Genomic DNA, 20,275 nt, shown 5'->3' with positions numbered 1-20,275 from the left:
GGTGCAAGCGTGCAACCAGACGATGCAACCGTGTTCGGCAGGCTGGAGCTGGAGGCTGGAGCTGGAATTGTGTGAGAGAAAAATACTATTATCTGGCTGGTGACTGGAGCTGGAGGGATAGGAGAGGGATTCACTGTAGCGCCGGAGGGCTCCTCACCAGCCGAACGCAGTGAAAATTTCCAGGGCTGGAGAGACGAGTCTTCAGTGCGTTTGTTGAGTCTGGAGAACTACGTATGACACGTGTCGCTTGTCATAGCGTGCGACGGAGTCCCAGCCTCCCAGGCGTATCCACAAGGAAAACTTTTGAAACTCGTCCCCATCTCATCAGTACCCTTCTTGGCAAGTCACTGGTACAGGATCGGCATCTCTTGCCGGCCACCGTAATTGCTTGGCAGATCAAACTGACACGTATCCAGATGGTATTTCTCGGATCACATCAAGGTGAAAGTGAACTGACGTTGGAGTCTACGGGAAAGTATGCAAACGGTAGTTCCCCTGTCCCATGCCAACCTTTTAACACGATGAAGCAGGATCCATGAAACCAACTCGTGCAACAGGTGGTTATCGAATTAACCACAAAAAAAAAGGAAAACGGTCAGAAACCCCCGCAATTTTCAGGTGTATGAATACCTGGATTCACGGTCATGACAAGGCACTTGAACAAAATCATAGAAACCTTGTGATTCACTGAACCCCCGAAAAGTTAAAACATTTTGTACAAAGTTTTGCTTCTAGAAGAGATCGACATGATCAGCGCCAGAACAGCAGCTGATCAAGTCAACTGTGCGTCTGCGCCAATGAATAGCACTTGAAGCACATAACAAGGCATCACTAGAATCAACTAGTACTTAAGAAAACAAAAGAAAAAGAAAAGAAAAGAAAAGAAAAGCAAACATGCCACCAATATTGTCACATCCACGGTTTCCAGTTGCCACCATGACTAATATTCAGATGAAATTAGCATAGTGGGACTCTGTTCAGATGGATGGCAAAATCTTGGGATGTCAACATCACAAACGCTGACCATAGGACATTATTCAGAAAGATGAAAAGGAAGGCTCAAAAGCAGCCAAAGAGTTGCAAAATATGACATCAACCCTTCAACAGTTTAGCACCAAGAAAGAGACTTCAGCGGGTACTCAAGTGACAGCACCTAAGAATGAAATAGTATCACTTATAGAACAGACAACTCGAACTGATATTTTCCCAAGTGAAAACAGCTCAAGGATCAACCCTGTCAGTAAGGCAGTAGGGCCTCCAGATGTGGCCGCCATCATTCTCAAGTAATAGAGAACTGAACTTGGTTATTGTATTTATTTATTCAGATGTGATCTTTGGTTCAACAACGATCACAATTAGCAACCAAAAGGCATGTCTATTGAGAAAATAACATTTCATATATGCACTCCTATTATTCATATTTTAGTAGTACAAGACATCCCAAAGGCACATAGAAAAGGAGAACTTTGAGCTAAAGGATATAGAAAGAACCACGTATTTTGCAGAAAGAACAAAGCAGTCAAAAGCAGCACCATTGCACCAATCTTAGTGGTTCAAAGGAATACATATAGCAGGTTTTGTTAGTATGAGTTCTTGTCACTTGTACATACTCACATCTGTGTGTAGGTAACACATTTCATATCTAGGTCACTTAATGAAAGCCCTAGAAAAGTGTCATCGAATGACTTCAAATTGTGGGTCATGTTTCTATTCTAATATTCTATGACAATACAAGTCAGCGCACTACTCAATGAGACAATGCACTTATCTTTAAATGGATATGTTCAACAGAAAGTGTTTTAGTAATTTAACACAAGAATGAATAACTCACTGCTCTTTCCAGAATTTCTTGGATGATGGGTGACAACACATTCTTTTTGGAAAGCAATTGTGCATGGTTAGCTAATATACACACTTCGTAACCCTAGCTGCCTCTTGGTATGGTTTTGTCGTTGCATAAGAACAGAATAACTTGTAGTCAACAAAAGATTATGCTTTCAAGCATTTGGCATTCTATATACTCAACAGTATGACCATAAATGTATGACTTCTGCCAACTAAAAAAGTTACTGAAATAGTAAATTGATGGATTTTCCATCTCACCAAAATTAGAGAAGGAAATCAGGTTAATATGAAATTCAGAATTGAAGATATGACAAGACAAGCATAACAAACATTATATCTGATTCTCTTATTCTGTTAAACTGAGCAGGTAGCCAGGTACCCCAAATTCCAACATGCGACTTTCATGATCTTAATGCTCTCCGCCAGTCAGTGTGATTTCGCAACATACCCATCAACAGCGAAATTTCTGGTTGCTGATGGCAGTGCCAAACGTATGCCATCAAGCTCAGGGCTTACAATTACTTGGCAACCAAGGCTAGATCTGGTACGAGATAGAGTAAGTTCAACCAGAATAAGTAGTTTTATAGGACAGAAAGAATATACACATACGTCTCAGTAAGCCCAAAAGCAAGGTCCAGCATATCATTTTCTTCATCCACAGGATCTTCCATTTTGTTGTAGTAGTTTACATCCTGAATAGAGCCTTTCATATCAAACTAAACATATACTTGTCTCAACTCATAAAAGCCTTGTGTATAGATTGACATACCGTTACAATCACATGGCACGTTGAACATGCAAGAGAGCCTTCACATGCTCCTGGTAAACATGACAAAACAACAGGCATTTCAGACCTAAATCACATATGCTAGGTATTTACATTTTTTTTGTTTGTAAAACCTGAAATAGCTTTTCCAGGAAAAAAAGAAAATGCTAATAGGTTGACGAAACAAAGGAAGTGTATAATAGATGGATGAAAAGGAAGCATGCTAAGGTATCTAAAGCAAAATTCAACAGAAAAGGAAAATGTAAACCAAGCTGAATGTAAGCATACTAACTATGCACTAAAACTAAAAACAAAATGAATAAAACTTTTAAAAGCAGCAATGCGAAGAACCTTCAAGTTCTCTGTCATTCTCATGAGCAGCCTCTAGCATTGACATTCCAAGAGGAACTTTAACAAGCTTTTCCTCACCATCCTTATCGACAAAAGTCACAGATATTCTGCAAAGTAGAGACTAGTCATCAGCACTGAAGTGCAATTGTTAAGGTAACTCAAAAGTATATGTGAGCCATTAGATGGAACACATAAAAACAATCCAATAGAAGAGGGTAACAAGTCATGACCTTTGAGTTTATGTTAGTAATAACTAGACGATGGAACATGTAATTAAGATGGCAGGAATAAAAAATAATTAAGAAGCAAAGTGAAACCAATAGATCCTAAATGAATGCCTTATAGATTTGTAAAACTGCCACAAACTTTTCTTCGAAATTTAGATATCTCAGCAACTCACATGTACCATATTATCCAGAATCTCAGGAAAAAGATTATTGCTAGCATCAAGAGGGATAAATTCCATAAATTTATTAAGTACACTTAGCCAGAGGGCTACCGGGTGGTGTTCGAAGGATCAAGTATTCAGTGAAGATGGAGTGGTTTTCAGTGTTAAAGGAAGATGGGCTAGAATCACATTGTCAATGTACTTAATCAGGACTGTAGAAGGTTGCCTTCAGTGTTAAAGGAAGATGGGCTACACTCACATTGACAATGTACTTAATCGGGAGATGTATGCACCAAAGCAGGCCACAAACCTAGATTCATAGTGGTCTATTTCATCAACTCAATCATCATCTGAAATATGATTGTAATGGTCCTAATGGATAGGCATTAAACATTGACATCAGGGATTAGAGCCAATCAAACACTGGCTTGTCATCACTCCATAATTAATGTTTCTTTTAGGGGCAAGCTGATATATAGAATTAAGGATACTTGTTTGAAAGCAAGAAATACATCCAACAGCAGCAGTTAAGGAGGAAGTGAAAAAACTCACTTAGCTTCTGGTTTGTTATTACTGTCACCGGCTCTAGTGTTTGTGGTAGAAGAGAAGAGTTTCCTCCCCTGAAAGAATTTTCATTTGTTGTTATTATTTGCTGTTGGCATCTGATGTAGATCATTCGAGCATGTAAAAATAATTGTAATTCATCTTCATATATACATAATCTGACAGGGTATATCTGACATTTTGAATGAAGAAACAAGTTCAGGAGTTCGGAGACCAAGTTATCACAAATTATAGTTCTAATGGGCATATCTAGCATATGTTGGCAACAAATGCACATAATTTCATAATTCCAGACAGTAAATAAAACTTCTAAAGAAGTAAATTCCATAGTGAAAACGGAGGTACAAACTCTATAACAATAAAGGAGATTAAGAGCTATAAAAGAAATACAAGTAACAACACAGACCATATGAGCGCTAATGGCCTCTACTTCGTGGCTCTTTGGAATAGCTGAATTTGTACCTGGTATGTAAGGTCAGAAGAATTTAGGCAGGCAATGTGAAGCAAATGTTGAACATGTGACTTCTCAAAACATGCGCCAATATGAAAGAAAAAATACTATTGAAATTTACTTCAGCCACTAATTTCAAAACAAAAAAAGTGAAGGGGAGTGCTTTCCTTTTTTTTCTTTTTGAGGAAGTATATTTAACTTTCATAAAATCCAAAATAAGAAACCCTAATAAACTTTGGGAAGAGAATGCTAGTCCAAACACATACACCCTTTACTATTGTAAAAGAGAATACCAGTTACTTATTACACCCAGGAGAATGCTAATGTCTGCGTATACAGCCTTTATACTATTGTAAAGAGAATCCCAGTTACTTACTAGACACAAGATCAAAGATGCATGGAGTAACAACACTCAATCCAAAATGAAAATGCACCATCCAAACTTAAGGAAATGTTCAAATTATATGAGTTAACCCAAAGGTCATCTGATTGAATGTGGGGCCCATAATTTACCATAAAAAAACAGAGGAAGCAGTGAGACACAATATCAATTTAAACGACAATGAATCACCAGGCACTCTAGCACGGAAATTACCACAAAAATCCCTGCCATAAGTACAACTATCAAAGCCAAAGGAACAAGAAATAAACGAAAACGAAATGCAGCACCTAACGTCCGCAGCCGTGTGACAGAAATCAGAGCTGTGGTTGTCTGTTAAGCTGCAGCAGCCGAGCAATTCGCCGTAGCCCGTAGGTGCTTCCAAACCAAGCCTCAACCCCAGACAGATCCTATCCGCACATACACTACTTGAAGCTTGGTAAGATTTGCACCAAACGAATCGAATCCGACATCCATAGCGCCAGCGAGCACATCCGAAAGCTAATCGACGAGCGCACCAGGCCTTATAGTCAGCGAAAACCACGCGGCAGTGTCCAGTGAGCAGCACAGACACGCACATCGGAAGCCTCCCGCGTCCTGAATGGGGAGACAAACGGGAGCGGCGGCAGCAGCAGCAAAACGGCGAACGGGATCGGTGCGAGGAGGACCGAAGCTAGAGATGGGGATCACGAACCTGGTCTCGCCCGGCTCAGGGCCCGGAGGCCGGCGCGGGAGAGCCTCGACAGCATCTGGCTCCCGCCGGAGGCGAGCCGAAGAAGACGCGGCGGCAGCAGCGAGCTGGCTTCGCCCGGGGGATTGAGTGGGTGGATTAGCGGCGCCCGATGCCGGCCGGTGGAGAGGGCGAGGGGCGGGGCGCCGGCGGTGCGTGTGTTGGGTTTGTTTTGGGAGGACGATGCGAAGCGAAGGATGCTGGGGCCCTCCTATCTGTCTTACACAATCTGTCTTGTGTAAGGTAGATAAAAAATTTATCTTTAAAATTTATTGAGATCCAATTATCTGCTGTAAATATATTTAATATTTAAATAAAATTAACTCAATATTTTGTTAAACATATTCAACATTTAGTTTTCAAAATGTTGAAGCTGTAGAAGACAAATGTTGAAATTAAAAATATAAAATGTTGAAAATACTGAAATGAAAATGTTGAATGTCTCCGATGAGGTGGGGTTTTCTTTTCCGGCTGCGGCGTGCGCGGGTGCGGTGCCGGCAGCAGCGCACGGCTCGGCAGCGGCGGCGCAGCGCTGCAGCAGCGCGCGTCTCGGCGGCGGCGGCGCAGCGCTGCAGCAGCGCGTGGCTCTGCAGCTTGCACAGCACACAGCGGCAGCAGCAACTAGCGGCAGCACGCGGCGGCAGCAGCACCTACAACACAGCACCCCGCAGCACCAGCAGCACGCGGCGGCAGCAGCGGCACGGTACGCGCAGCGTGTAGGAGAGCGGCGCGGGGCCACGGCGTGGCAGGCGGAGCACGGGCTCAGGGGCGCGCGGCGCATGGTGAGGAAGCGGGTAGGAGGAGGGAGAAGACTAGGATTGATTAGATCCAATGAATGAGATAATTTGTACTGTTTGTAAGGTGGGGGGATCTTCCGAGATGTATAGGATTTCCGTGGAACCAAACAGCGAATAGAGTCAAACAGCATCGCTGTACTGGTGGCTGGCTGGAGGAACCAAACAGCGAACAAAGTGGAAAAAAAGAATAAGAAACAGAGTCAAACAGCGTCGCTGTACTGGTGACTGGTGCTAGAGTATTGTGAGAGAAAAATACTGTTGGCTGGCGGCTGGTGCTATGAGAGAAAAATACTATTGACTGGCTGGAGGAATAAGCAGGGAACAGAGTGAAAAAAAATGAGCTGGCTGGAGGAATAAACAGGGAACAGAGTTGGAACAGAGTGAAAAAAATGAGCTTCTGGAGACGCGGGGAATCGAACCCCGTGCCTCTCGCATGCGAAGCGAGCGCTCTACCATATGAGCTACGTCCCCAAAATGTAAACCTCGTTTTAAAGCACCATACTTATCCAAGTCCATCAGCAGCAGCAATGTGCAGGTACGAAAAACTTGTGCGGAGACATCAGTTATTCATTTTGATCCGGCGACGAGGAGATAAGGGCGCTGCCTTACTCGATTTGCTACTCGCGTCCAAGAATGCATTCGCTGCGCGTTGTCCTGCGGTTGTGATCAAAAAATGTTTATTGGCAATAGCTAGCAGCTAACATCATGGGCATACTTTACTACTCTTTCCGTTCCAAATTATAAGTCATTTCAAAAAATTTGGAGAGTCAAAGTTTTTCAAGTTTGACTAAATATATATAACAAGATAATAACATTTATGATACCAATTGAGTACCACTACACTCTTTGTTAGCTATATTTTCATAGTATATCTATTTGATTTCATAAATTTTTGTATTTCTCTCTATAATTTTGGTTAAACTTTGAAATAGTTTGATTCTCCAAGATTTTTAGAATAACTTATAGTTTGGAACGGCCGTGAAGAGACGACGACCTACCATACCAGCGCGCGCGTCGTAGACATGCAATCGGACGGCCGGCGCCCGGTGTTTCGGTATCGATCAGCGTGGGTCGCGTGCGCACTTGTCTAGTCCCCACCCGTGGAGCACGCGAGCTGGTGCTGTACTACCTCTCACTCCCAGCCAGTCCCCCGCCGCGCGCGGACCGGCGGACGTGACGCGCATCGGGCAAACGCGAACCCGTCGCGTAGACGTGCTATATATGAACTCGCCCGGCCAGACCAATCAGATCAAGGTGAAGCAAGCAGCGCGCCCGGCCCTCAGCGCGCCCGGCCCTCACATAGAAGACAGCTAGCGGCCGGACAGGTGAGCATCGATCAATGGCCGCCGCCCCGCGCCGCCTGGACCTCCCCGTGGTGGACCTCGCGTCCCCCGACCGCCGCGCCGCCGCAAGGTCCATCCGCCAGGTCTGAGCCCCGGCCAGCCCGCGCAGCCTATGATCTGGACTCTTCGATCTCCTTTCTTCTCTTGTATGTATGGTATCGACTGATCAGCAGCACAGCCAAGCATGTACGGCAGGCGTGCGTGGAGTACGGCTTCTTCTACGTGATCAACCACGGGGTCGACCGCGGCCTGCTGGAGCGGGTGTTCGCCGAGAGCCGGAGCTTCTTCCAGCAGCCCATGGAGGCGAAGATGGCGCTGCGCAAGAACAGCAGCCACCGGGGCTACACCGCGCCCTACTCCGAGAAATTCGACGACCACCCCGGCTCCAGAGGTAGGTGTGTTACGCCTGGTTTCGATGTTACCAGCAGGCCGACAGCTCCGCGGCCGGCGGTGGCTGATGCTGCAGGCGGATGCGCTGGCCGCCGGCACCCTCGCTTGCCGTGCGCTACTCGGCTGCTGCCTGCTCTTCTGGACAGGCTTTCTCCTACTAGCACCTCATTTTGGGCCTCTAAAACTGAAGTGCTATTGGGTTTTTACTAGGGCACGACTAGGGCCACGGCCAGCGTGGGTGGCCCTAGTCGCAGATCCGCCCCTATGCGTTACTGTTTGGGCACCACTACATAAACTATTTTTAGAGACGATCCAAATGGTATTTGTAGCAATGGAAGTTAGGCTCGTTGCTGCTTTTCACAGTTAAAAATGTTGTTTGTAGGGGCACCGTCCCTGAAAATCCATTTCTCGGGACGGGTCACCCTCTCACCCACCCCTACATATCCATTTCTAAGGGCGGATCACCCCTTACCTGCCCCTACAAATCCATTTCTAGGGGCAAATGATTGTCCCACCCGCACGTAGAAATAGATTTTGTAGGGGCGGGTGAGGGGTCAGCCCCTAGAAACCGATTCAAAAACAAAAAAGCGGGCCCGACGATGCGCCACCGCGCTCCACGGCCCTGCGCCAATGCCGTGCTGTCGTGCACCATGCAATGCCGTCGTGCTCCCGCCCGCACCCTCCCCCTCGCGATGGCACCGGTGCTGCCCTCGCCTCCCCCTCGCACTCGCCACCGCCGCTGCCCTCACTCCCCCTCGCGACGCCACCGCCGCTGCTCTCGCCTCCTCCTCGCGCTCGCCACCGCCGCTGCCCTCACCTCCCCCTCGTGACGCCACCGCCGCTGCCCTCGCCTCCTCCTCGCCCTGTGCCCAACGAAATCGATTAAGAATGAGGGAAATCCACGAAATGGATTAACAATCCATGAAATCGAATCAATCAAGTACAATAGACTCAAATAAAAGGAAATCGCATCCTGCTTGGAGGAGCTCTGGCGGTCTAGCTTTCATCATGGCCATCGTCGGGAGGGGATTGAGAGAGGAGAGGAGCGGATCAGAGGCGAAGAGAGAACAGGGAGAGAGAAGGAAGCATGCGGGTCTTCTAGAGGCCGCGGGGGCACACTATTGACAGAGAACGAGGGGCTCGGATCGATGACGGGGCCACCGCCAGATTGGGGCGGATAGATGACGTGGACCACAAAAAGAACAACAAGCAAATCGTTCGCCATACAAGGGCGGACAGTCCGCCCCTACAAACCACGAACGCCTTGAAGAGTGGACGATCCGCCTTAGGTGAGCGGACGGTCCGCTAACAATCTTGAAAATTCGTTTAATTCATTTAAAATAGTAAAACACTAAAAATGTGAAAGGCCGTTTAATTCATTTATATTGATATATTTGAGTATGTGAGTTGTGTGATTGGTGATTTCTTATGTAGGAGAGTCCAAGGAGACTTTCTACATTGGGCCTGCAGGAGATGTCGATTCACATAACGATGTTAATCAATGGCCTCCTGAAGGTTTTTATTTGTCTTGACTACCGTCCTAAATATATGCAATCCACATCACTCTCCTTTATTGGGATATCCATTTCGTATTATGTTCAGTAACAATGGATTGTTCTATCCTCACAATTTCAGAATGTTTTCCATCTTGGAAAAGGATAATGATGTCGTACCATACAAATGCATTGTAAGTTTCCTTGTTTCTGCACTACCCAACAAGCAATTTCAACACAATTATAGTACAATACATGGTTTCATCATTGTATTTTACAAGCTATTTATGTCTATCTTTTGCATTATTCCTACTTTTCAGGGCTGCTGGCAAAAGAATATTGTCTCTTATTGCTTTGAGTTTGGATCTTGATGCTGAATTCTTTCAAACGAATGGTACTTTTGAAATCCCAATTGCAGTTCTTCGATTGTTACACTACCCAGGTAGCTTTCCTTTTGTTTAATATGGAATAAAGAAAGTATTATCCAAAGTTATGTGCAATGGAAATATTGTCCATCGATATTTTGCCATTTCTTGGTTCCCCATGGGCTATGCAGTTCATCTTGCATCAAAATTTTGATTTAGTTGAACATGAATAGCATATTTTTTGGTGAAAATATTTATCATTATAAAGCATGGGGAAATGGATCATCTAGAGTTTTTTTTGTTGTGTCAGTGGATGGGGAATTGCTAAACAATCGGATATTGCCAAATCTTGACAAACACTACCAAGTGATACACAAGTGACCAAGTCTTCAGTAATTCAATGTATATGATAGTAAACTTTGCATCATCCTACATTTATTTGTTACCAAAGCGTGCTCTTAATTATTTATATAGTGAGTTGAGCGACTTTCTATTATTTCTCTGCATTTTGCATTATCGAAGTGGTGTAACATTTCATTGATTCACAGCAGGTGACATGAGTGCTTCTGATGATGGAAATATTGGTGCAGCAGCTCATTCAGATTTTGGAATGCTGACCCTTTTAGCAACAGATGGCACACCTGGCCTGCAGGCATGGCATATTTTCTTAAAATTTTATTTACAAATTTAATAATGTTATCTTTTTACACAATCACTAGTGTAAACAATGTGTTCACTAGAAACAAATAAAATTGTATTGTCTTTCATATTCTCACACGTAAATCGTGAACCCTTGCGCTCGTAGATATGCAGAGAGAAAGATAGGCATCCTCAGCTTTGGGAAGATGTTCACCACATTGATGGGTAATACTTATTTCGCGGCTTGATAGTTGTCCAATATAATAGTCAGCTGGAAACCTTATACAATAAATCTACCCTAATAATTTCAAGTGCTTAAGTTTTTATATTTATTTGTTTCACATCTTGAACTTGTTGACTCTATTTTGTATGATCTGTAGGTGATTCATGTTTGATATAATAATATAATATGATCTTCTTTTGATTCAATTGTAGGTCCCTTATTGTTAATATCGGTGATTTGTTGGAAAGGTGGACTAACTGTGTGTTCAGGTTTCTCGTTTCTTAATACTTCTTTTTATCCATTCTGTGATCATGTGGAAGTAATCATCTTTGTAGTAATAGTTTAGACTTCAGAATATATTGGCAACTTGAAACATCATTTTCTATAATTTTACAACTCTATGTATGATTAAAAACTCAACAATTTATGTGGAACAAAGTGACTTTGATTCATATTTGGCTACATCTTGCATACAACTTTTCAGTTGCCTTAGAATATGATCGAAATGTTGCATGCCTGCATTCTGTTTGGCAAGGTTGCTCTGGAATTGTCTGCTTTTGGTTCCTTGACATTTATTTGCCATGTTGTATGTCCAATAATAAGAAAGATTGTTTGTCAATATCTTCTAATGTGCTTTTATTGAAATTTGCAGATCTACATTGCATCGTGTTGTTCCTGTTGGGAAAAACCGATATTCTGTGAGCAACTAAGTGCACATACATAATTTATAAATTCTTATTCCCTGTTTCATAGTCTTAGCTATTTTATGTTTTTCATTATTATCTCAGGTTGCTTTCTTTATTTATCCAAGCCCAAATTTAGTGATCCAATGCATGGAGAGTTGTTGCAGTGAGGCATACCCACCAAGGTTCCCTATGACCATGCTAACAATTGACAAGTTTTGTTTATTGGTATCCCCTCTCCTCACATATTTTTTCCTTTTGATTTTGGCACCGTACCTTTTCAGGTTTCCACCTATCAAAATCAGCGACTATTTGGAAGAGAGAGGATTGAGTTCTACGTATAAATTAGGGACTGTCTAGTCCAACGACCAAGTACTACATGCAAATCATCAGTAGTACTCCAGTACAAACTTATGATCGTTCGCAGCCAATCAACTTTTATTTCATTGATCTAATGAGATAAAACATTTTCAATTGTTATGGTCAAGTATCATAGCTTGTGGTTTGTTGATGTACTACTGTGCTATTTTACAATAAATGATTGAACATCTTGTCCAATAAATTAGGTGGTGTATGTGTGACTAAGACTGTGCTTCAATAATGCGTTAGTAGATCTAGTAATATACTTTGGCCGACTGACCGCAAACAAAAAACTTGGCTCGTTTGCACCCAAACTATCCAATACTTGAATCTGAATCCTGATGGAAGATGGGCCATACCTCTTCGGAATCACACGCATGATGCCCTGACCGTTAGTTGCTAAATCAACTAGATTACTCCATTATTTGGACTGCTAAATCACTTGGGAAAAAGGGAAGCAGCAGAGCCGGTGGCAGTCGGAATGGAGCTCTAGCGCGCAACAGAGACAGGTGGCGTCAACGCTATACCTAGACCTATACACCCATCTCTTTTCCAGCCCAGCCTGTCTCTCACCCACGGGCCACTTTGGCCCAACCCAACCCAGCCTGTCTCAAAAAAAAAGCCAACCCGGCCTGCGCCTAGGCCCAGACCGTGCCCCTCCCCTCCCTCTCTGACCGCCGGGCCCACCCGCAGGGGAGCCCCTTATCCTTCCTCTCGCTCGCTCGCACGGGCGCAGTGCGCCGCTGTGCACGTGAGCGGCACCGCCGCCCGGCCACCGCGCGCCCCGCCCCTCGCCTGCTGCGGGAGTCGTGCCTGCCGCGCGCACCACCCGGCGCCGCCCTCTCCCTTTAGGGCTAGTTTTTTTTTTTGAGAAAACCGGATTGCATTTCATATATTTTCCTGACAATTTACATCCCAGATCTTACAAAGATATCTTTGGAAACAAAAATTACATCGTGATCCTTACAAGAACTGCCCGGTCATACTCGTCGTCGGTGATCGGAGCAACTTTCTGCAGCTTGAAGCCAATCCCCTTCCCGACGGAACATAATTTTTAATTGGCACCAAGAGTAGCATGTCGATTGCATCGGCATACCGTGACCCCGCTGAACGTTCTGGCTGCTGAAGATGACCAAGATGACCACCAGCCATCGCTTCACTGGGAGGACAGAGACCCGACGCCACAAGATCCGCCAGGACCCTCATATGACCGAACGAAGGCACATCCAAGAGCGGAAGCAAACCACCAAAAAAGGTGGGACTGAAGAACCAACCCGATTTCTCGCGTTAGGAAACAAACCTCACAAGACACTCGCAATCGACAGATGCAGCACCTTGGAGGGAGCAAAATATCGTCCAACCCCAGCAGCCATGTCGTTGGTATCAAGCCGACCGGGCAGCGAAGGGTGTTGGTGCCACCGGAGACAAGAAAACCACAGAAGAACCGAGCAACAACATATGAGAAAGCGACAAGAAAAATCTCGTCGTTGCTAGGTCCTCCGACAGAATCACCGAAGCCGCACACCGCGCCCTCAACAACCACCATCAGACGCCAATCTCCTCCAACACCGGAGCCAGCAGAGAAGGCATGCAACCCTATAGCAGAGAGAACTAACCTCCAATCTGTAGCACCGAGAAAGCCGGCACAGCCATCACCACCATCGCCGCCTTCGTCAACACCACCGTGGAGGGACGCAAGCCTCGGATGATACCCCATGGATAATCCCGAAAGACACCTAAAAACTACTCAACCTACAACTATAGGTAGTAGTATATACAACCGCGCACCTGTTCCCAACCGAATCTCTCGCCTTCCAGCGTCGAGGACGCCGTCAGAGGGAAGAGATGCGGCGGGGACATGCCGGGATCGGGAAATCGCCTGCGGTTCGCCCCTATGCACTGTAGAAAGGGGAAGAACGAGAAGAAGCACTTAGTTGGAAGCTCATCTTCCCGGCCTTTTTCCGGCCTTTTCTCTGGGATGGCGTCCCACGTGGAAATCGAGCCCGGACTAGAATTCCCCGGCCTTTGGAAGCCCATCCGCGGGGGCCGCTCGACCCGACCCTCGCGTTTTCCCTGAGCCCGCTGCGCCCCACCGTCTCCTGCGCCTCCCGAGTCGAGGCGCTGCCGCCTCCGCCTCCTGAGCGGCGCCGCCCCTCTGCCGTTACGCCCAGTCTGCGCCGCCCTCCATCTCCTCCCCGGTATCTCCTCCGTGTCCTCCCTGTCCAGCGCCGCCGTCTGCCTCTCCGTCCAGCGCTGCTCATCCGTCTCCCCGTCCAGCCGCCGCGTCGTCACCGCCCCTCGTCAGCGCAGACCCGGTTTCTGTGCCGCCGCCAAGTACGTCCTCCTCCTCCTCCACCTCGTCCTCCTCCCCTCGTTGAGTTTGGTTGGGAGAAAACGCGGCGGCGATGCCGTGTCAAGGCTCCGACGATCTTGCTCGTTCCGTGGCTGGATTTCAGATTTCAGAGAATACTCTGGCTGCTGCTGCTACTAGTAGAATGGTTGTTGAATCCAGCAGGGACTGAGGAGTGTACTAGTAGAATGGTTGTTGAATTTCAGATTTCAGTTTTGTTGAATCCAGCAAGGACTGAGAATGGCTACATTCTGAATTTCTGAATATATAGGGCCATCTGAACCAGGTGCTAGTAACGAGCAGGAGCAATGAGAGTTTCGCCAGGTTGGCAGGAGTGTACTCGCTGATTATTGCTCTGATTGATGTGGATCGATCTGAAAGCTCTAGTTTGAGATAAATTCTCTTGAACAGTCCCATCTGATGAAAGAACAAAATGATTCTTGATCTAGAACATTACTCATTAGTCAGGTGTAGTCTGCCAGCTGCCAGGAACTTCGGTTTTATTGTTTTGATATGGATAATTTAGAAATGTAATTTTCACTTTGGTGCAGCCTAATCTGATTACAGCATATGCAAGTTGATTATGTAGTTCCTTATGCAAGTTGATTACAGCTATAGCAGGGCTAATTATTTCTTGGTAATGTAGTTATATCGAGTTGGGTTGCATCAATTATTTTTTGTTACTATGTACCCAAACTAGTACAGAACGCGCGCTATCGCATATGTTGACGACTGTCAGGAGAAACGGGGGTAGCATCTGGAGCATAATGTTCGTGGCAGCTCGGGCTTTAAATACTTTTATGGCCTGTAAGTTGCAGTCAGATGCTATCTTAGTATTTTATTTCCATTATGATACAGAATGAGGCTCAGCTATATCAAGATGGAATTCAAGAGTGCCGCTTTCTGAAATCTAAGATTTTGGGTGCTGAACAAATGAAGGATGCCTGTCTTCCTACAGCAACTTCAATCAATGCCAGTGATAGACAGGTAATGATTTGATGCAAGACATTCTGCCATTTTTTTACAGCAATTCATAACAATCCAAATTGCCTAGTTAGTTTCAGCTTGCAAACCTGTATCTATATCCATCTATAAGAGAGCAGACAACTAAGCGATTGATCTGCACCCCAATCATGTAAACGCCTCTTGGGTGCCATGGTGTTGATCTATTAATTCTGGACTGTGAGTAGTCACGCTTGTAGTGGTTACTACTTTCATAGCTTCTATTACTTATGTTGTTACAATCATCTTTTTCCATTGCTCTCATTATTCTTTTATATCCTTCAACTTGGGCAATACCCTGTTGGTTTTACTGTCAGCTAAACTTGCATTTGGTAAACTAAAGTAGAGTTATATTTGTTCATTTATACTTCTTCTGCTTACCCAGGAAGAGCTTGCTATTCTGACTGAAAAGCAGCTTGAACTCAACAATATTCAACAGAAGGTGGAGCACTTAAGGAGTTCCCTTGATTGTTTTTGCAATATTGAAGGTGACATTAGTTGTGATAGTGTTATGAGGCATGCTGAGGAGCAGTTGAAGACGAGAAATCAGTGTCCCTTCATCCATCGGCAAGCACGAGGTACTGGTTTATGACTTGGTGATATCTACTGTGTGTACATTCTATCTGCAGCCACCCCCCCCCTCACAATTACTTGATTGAAACTGCTACATCATTGGTTCTTGGTTTAAACAAATTACTGGTTTTAACTGTCTCCGACTCAGGTGCAAGTTTCTAATAGAAAAGGAAGTCCATTTACTATCCCAAGGAATCTATTTTGTCTGCCTGACACCATGAAAAAAATGTCGGCTCAATTTACTCCAGGAAATGTTTCACTTGGCCTAATCTACCCCTAAAGAGGTTTGTCCTTTGTGTTTGTCGATGTGGTTAGGTTCAGAACAGTAAGTTCCACTGCAGAAGAGTGAGTAACCAAAGCTAATGGGGGAAAGAAAAGATAATTGCCTGCCATTCAGGGATGTCAAGATGTTCCCTGAGCTTCTTAATGTCAGCTACCAAGTTCCAAGTAGTGTTCTGCTCTAAGCAAGCATGGGGAGTACTTCCATGGAGTGAGGATCCGGTGAGCCCTTCCTATATCCATGCAGAATTAGTGTAGCCACTTTTTTTTTTGCTTCATCTCCAGCAGCACGGCAAAAACCAGTACCTGTTTTTTAGTTTGCTCTGTGAAGTTTTTTAGTTTGCACCAGCAACAGTCAGTCAGTCAGTATCTATCCTGCACCTGAACATGTATACTAACCATTTTAGATAATGCATACTCTTGCTGACATGTTGGATTCTCGATTTTTTCCCTAATTCCCCATTAGCCAGAATGTCAGGTTCAGTTTGATTAATCTTCAGTTTCTAGTCGTGATGCCACCAGGACCATCTAGGCCTATAATAATTAACTAATTTGCTACTAGAGTAGCTATTTCTAGGCCTATAATAATTAACTAATTTGCTACTAGAGTAACTAATTTACCAAAATCCGGTGGCAACAGGTTGCCAAAATTGTTGCTTGATTGACACAACCTTCTGTAGTGTTGGAAATTGTTAAACTATTGAATTTCAGCTGTGCTTTTCTTTCGTGAACGTATAACTTTTGATTTTGTGAATACATACCCATTTTCTGTGCCAGAAGGAAGCAATGATAATTGTTGGTTTACCTACTCTGCATCAAATGTTAAATAGTCAATTTTCTATTGTAGATGTGTCTGACACCATCTTTGATTAACAAATCTACTAGTTGAGTAGCTATTTCTAGTAGCACAAAGCTTCAAAGATGTATGTTAGGTTAATGTTATTTTGTTTGATTAATGTGATTGCCAGTACCTGCTGGAGTTGTCAGGAAGGGTGGTACAATTTTCAGGCTACTGATAGTGGCTCATACTGTTTAAATTTGATATCTTTTCACTCATGTCTTGGCGTTGCATTCATGAACTTTTTTGGACTACTGGTAGCATGGCTAGCTATTATCTTTTCTTGCCATACAAATTGATCAGTCAACTGCACCTTAAGTTAAGGAGATCCTGGGGATGCCAACAACATTTGACCGTTGGTGTACTGATTCTATAGAAGTTCAAGGCCAATGGGAAGCGGCAAAGACAATGTGAAGCTTGTGAAAAGAGTTAAAAGTTACAAATTATTACTCAGTCAGTCAGACTGAGTAACATTGGCTTTGGGCCTTCAGATAACATACTTGCTTTCAGGCAGACAATGTGAAGGGCAAGGCCAACAATCAGTCAGATTTTTGTCCATTGGCTTTGGGCCTTCAGATAACATACTTGCTTTCAACCCAGAAACAACCCGAAGTAACATGAGAGCAAGGCATGCAGTTAACTTGTGAAAAAATTCTTCCAGATAGATCTACAGAAGAAACCAGCATCTGCAGATCAAACCCCTGATAGTCAAGACAGGGAGGGGGTACAACATAACTGATTTTAAATCCTGAAGTGGGTAGAAAAGTGTAACCGGAGAATAAAGCTCATAGAGTATCTTTTTTAGTGGGTACAACATAGGACTCCTTTGGAACAAGTTGGTTTTGATCCATATTTCTTTGACAACATCTTGCATACAATTTTTTTACTTAATATTGTGAATGTCTTAGTATATGATACTCGGTTACATGCATTCTATTTTGCAAGGTTGCTTTGGAATTATCTTATTTTGACTTCTTATCATTTCTTTGCCATGTGATAACTACAAGGATAAAAAAAAAAGACTGTTTGGCAATACCATCTAATGTGCTATTATTGGAACTTGAACCTTGCAGATCCACAATGCATCGTGTTGTCCCTGTTTGGAAAGAGCGATATTCTGTGAGTAACTATGTGCAATTAATTAATTTATAACTTCTCACTTGATGTTTCATCATCTTAGCTTTTTTATGTTTTCCATTATCTCAGGTTGCTTTCTTCATTGATCCAAGCCCAAATTTAATGATCTGCTGCATGGAGAGTTGTTGCAATGAGGCATATCCACCAAGGTCCCCTTTGAGCATCTTACTATTACTAATTACAAGCTTCTTTGAAGCCCAACGTGAAGTCACCTAGGATCCTAGGTGGATACTTAAAAAATAAAGAAATTCTAGAATTTCTCACAAAAATCAGAAACATCTGGCCATCAATCCAACAACTCTAATCATAATAGTCATTAGATATGTTACCTTTCTTAATAAATTGCCCACATCTGTCATTGTGAAGATAGACTAAAGTAACCCCATAAATAAATATGTATGTAAATTGCCCACCTATGTCATTGTAAAGAAATCTAAAGTAACCACCTAATCTTCGTGTAAATTATACACACCTATGCCAGTATGAAAATAATACAAATAACCTCCTAAATTTGCATATGAATTATCAAATTATATCATTATTAAAAGATAAAGTAACCCCGAAATCTAAATCTAAATTATATAATTGTAACAAATTATTAAAGTGCACCAATATAAACTTGTAAATTAATATTCTATCATTATTACTATATTATTTATTTTTAAATACTACCACGATATGTGTTACCATATATTCATGTATAATGAAAGAGACAAGAATACCAATTCACAAACAAATGGTTCAACTAAATATATATCAAACGCATATGGAGGTGTGATGCAAAATAAAATCTTTTGCAACTAGATAATGATAAATATGTATTTTAGAGTATGTGTTAGAATATTTAATAGATGAAACAGGGTGTGACATAGATAATTATAATTATTATCTATAATCTATATATTTATTTTAATTCTAATTAGCTTATGCGGGAGCACGGGTTAAAATGTTAGTTTTAATAATCTCTGTTACGCGGATACTCCTAGGAGGTGGCGTATCCGTATCCGATACGCATCGGATACGGATACGCCCTGGATACGCCTCGGATACGTTTCTAGCCGTATCCTGAAAAAACAGATACGTATTTGCTTGGATACGCGTATCCAATACTTTTGGGCCAGATGGGATACAGCCCAAAGCAGTAATCAGCCCACCCAAATGCTGTTTTGGTAGTAAGAGATGATACAAAATGATGAACTTGCTGCAATAGAACTAGATGAGCAGCAACTGAAGAACCTCTTGTGGAATCAGTTGTACTTTTAGAGAAGGCTAGTTATAGAGGTAATGTTATATGGACATGCAAGTATTGCACATTTGAGTATAGGGGGAGTTACTCAAGAGTAAAATCTCACTTGCTGAATATCTATGTGATATTTATATATAATTATTAATTATCCTAGCCGTATTCCCGTATCAGTGTTTTTTGGGAAAGTGCGTATCCGCGTATCCGATACGTATCGTATCGTATCCGATACCCGTACCAGTATCCGTGTAACATAGCTAATAATTGAAAGGTTTAATTTATCGATATTTGGTTCTCACTTTTTTGCTTTCAAATTTTGACACCTTTTCAGGTTCCCACCTGTTAGGAGCGGCGATTATTTGGAAGAGAGATTGAGGTCTATGTATAAAGTGGCAACTATCTAATCATGTGACTAAGTGGTACATGCAATTTGTAGTACTCTACTACGAACTTATGATCATTTGTGGTCAATCAGATTTTATTTGATCTAGGCTTCCGAATGTCATGGTGAAGTATCATGGTTGACTGGCTGTTGGGTTGTTCATTTACTATTATGCTATTTTTACAATAAATGGTTGAAAAAATTGTCCAATAAAATAGGTGATACATGTGTGATTAAGACCATGCTTCAATAATGTATTAGATTTCTTATATTTCAAGAATCTTTTATAGACCTATCTACTTATTAGGCCGATTGACCCCAAATAAAAATTTGACTCCTCTGTGAAAATCCGAGATAGGTAACGAGCCGCTTGTTATATGTATAGTAGCCTGTTATATATATATATATATATATATATATATATAAGGGTTTGATGCGGGCACCCATCCTCAGCAGAGAGTGGTCCTTACTTTTACTCAATATCGGTAATGGGCCACAACACTCGTTAATTCTACTACTTGTAACGGGTGTCAACAAAATCCGTTACTAGACAATGGTAATAATTAGATTTGTATTGCCTGTTACATATATTATTGGACTAAGAATTCACTCTCTATTTCCAAATCAAAGTCCTCAAGAACATTATCCATTCCCGCTCGTCTTGCCCTAGTTCCCTCCTCCGCCATGAGCCCATTAGTGGTGCT

General features: G+C 43.1%; 3 protein-coding genes and 1 non-coding gene across 7 annotated transcripts; 2 read left to right on the top strand and 2 right to left on the bottom strand.

Annotated features, from left to right (window-relative positions):
* Nucleotides 1-1,989: 1,989 nt before the first annotated feature.
* LOC120660757 (2Fe-2S ferredoxin-like) lies at nt 1,990-5,824 on the bottom strand. Of its 3 annotated transcripts, none has more exons than XM_039939390.1 (8): nt 5,439-5,824; nt 4,321-4,376; nt 3,903-3,970; nt 3,610-3,660; nt 2,963-3,069; nt 2,615-2,664; nt 2,455-2,537; nt 1,990-2,386 (listed from the first exon to the last, which is right to left on the bottom strand). In XM_039939390.1, the coding sequence occupies exons 1-8, from the start codon at nt 5,491-5,493 to the stop codon at nt 2,272-2,274; spliced, it is 585 nt and encodes a 194-aa protein (XP_039795324.1). In that variant the 5' UTR covers nt 5,494-5,824; the 3' UTR covers nt 1,990-2,271. The 3 variants fall into 3 exon arrangements, with proteins under 3 accessions (XP_039795324.1, XP_039795326.1, XP_039795325.1); XM_039939392.1 differs by lacking the exon at nt 5,439-5,824 and adding an exon at nt 5,035-5,411; XM_039939391.1 differs by lacking the exon at nt 3,610-3,660 and having other exon boundaries at nt 5,439-5,797.
* Nucleotides 5,825-6,669: 845 nt separating this feature from the next.
* TRNAA-CGC lies at nt 6,670-6,742 on the bottom strand. The gene has a single exon. It is a non-coding gene; the product is annotated as a tRNA-Ala (tRNA).
* Nucleotides 6,743-7,530: 788 nt separating this feature from the next.
* On the top strand, nt 7,531-11,969 carry LOC120660756 (2-oxoglutarate-Fe(II) type oxidoreductase hxnY-like). 2 transcript variants are annotated; one of them, XM_039939388.1, is made up of 11 exons: nt 7,531-7,697; nt 7,810-8,005; nt 9,439-9,519; nt 9,640-9,691; nt 9,818-9,939; nt 10,414-10,514; nt 10,668-10,726; nt 10,937-10,993; nt 11,377-11,422; nt 11,513-11,592; nt 11,692-11,969. In XM_039939388.1, the coding sequence occupies exons 1-11, from the start codon at nt 7,611-7,613 to the stop codon at nt 11,765-11,767; spliced, it is 957 nt and encodes a 318-aa protein (XP_039795322.1). In that variant the 5' UTR covers nt 7,531-7,610; the 3' UTR covers nt 11,768-11,969. The 2 variants fall into 2 exon arrangements, with proteins under 2 accessions (XP_039795322.1, XP_039795323.1); XM_039939389.1 differs by lacking the exon at nt 10,937-10,993.
* Nucleotides 11,970-13,138: 1,169 nt separating this feature from the next.
* On the top strand, nt 13,139-19,842 carry LOC120662683. Its single transcript, XM_039941778.1, has 7 exons — nt 13,139-13,147; nt 13,673-14,101; nt 14,976-15,104; nt 15,505-15,697; nt 17,883-17,928; nt 18,016-18,095; nt 19,521-19,842. The coding sequence occupies exons 1-6, from the start codon at nt 13,139-13,141 to the stop codon at nt 18,047-18,049; spliced, it is 840 nt and encodes a 279-aa protein (XP_039797712.1). The 3' UTR covers nt 18,050-18,095; nt 19,521-19,842.
* The last annotated feature ends 433 nt before the right edge of the window (nt 19,843-20,275 follow it).

This window comes from Panicum virgatum, chromosome 2N, assembly GCF_016808335.1.
Source record: "Panicum virgatum strain AP13 chromosome 2N, P.virgatum_v5, whole genome shotgun sequence".
Classification (NCBI taxonomy): Eukaryota; Viridiplantae; Streptophyta; class Magnoliopsida; order Poales; family Poaceae; genus Panicum; species Panicum virgatum.
The sequence above is the reverse complement of the archived record's forward strand: the minus strand, read 5'-3'. Positions and strand labels throughout refer to the sequence as shown.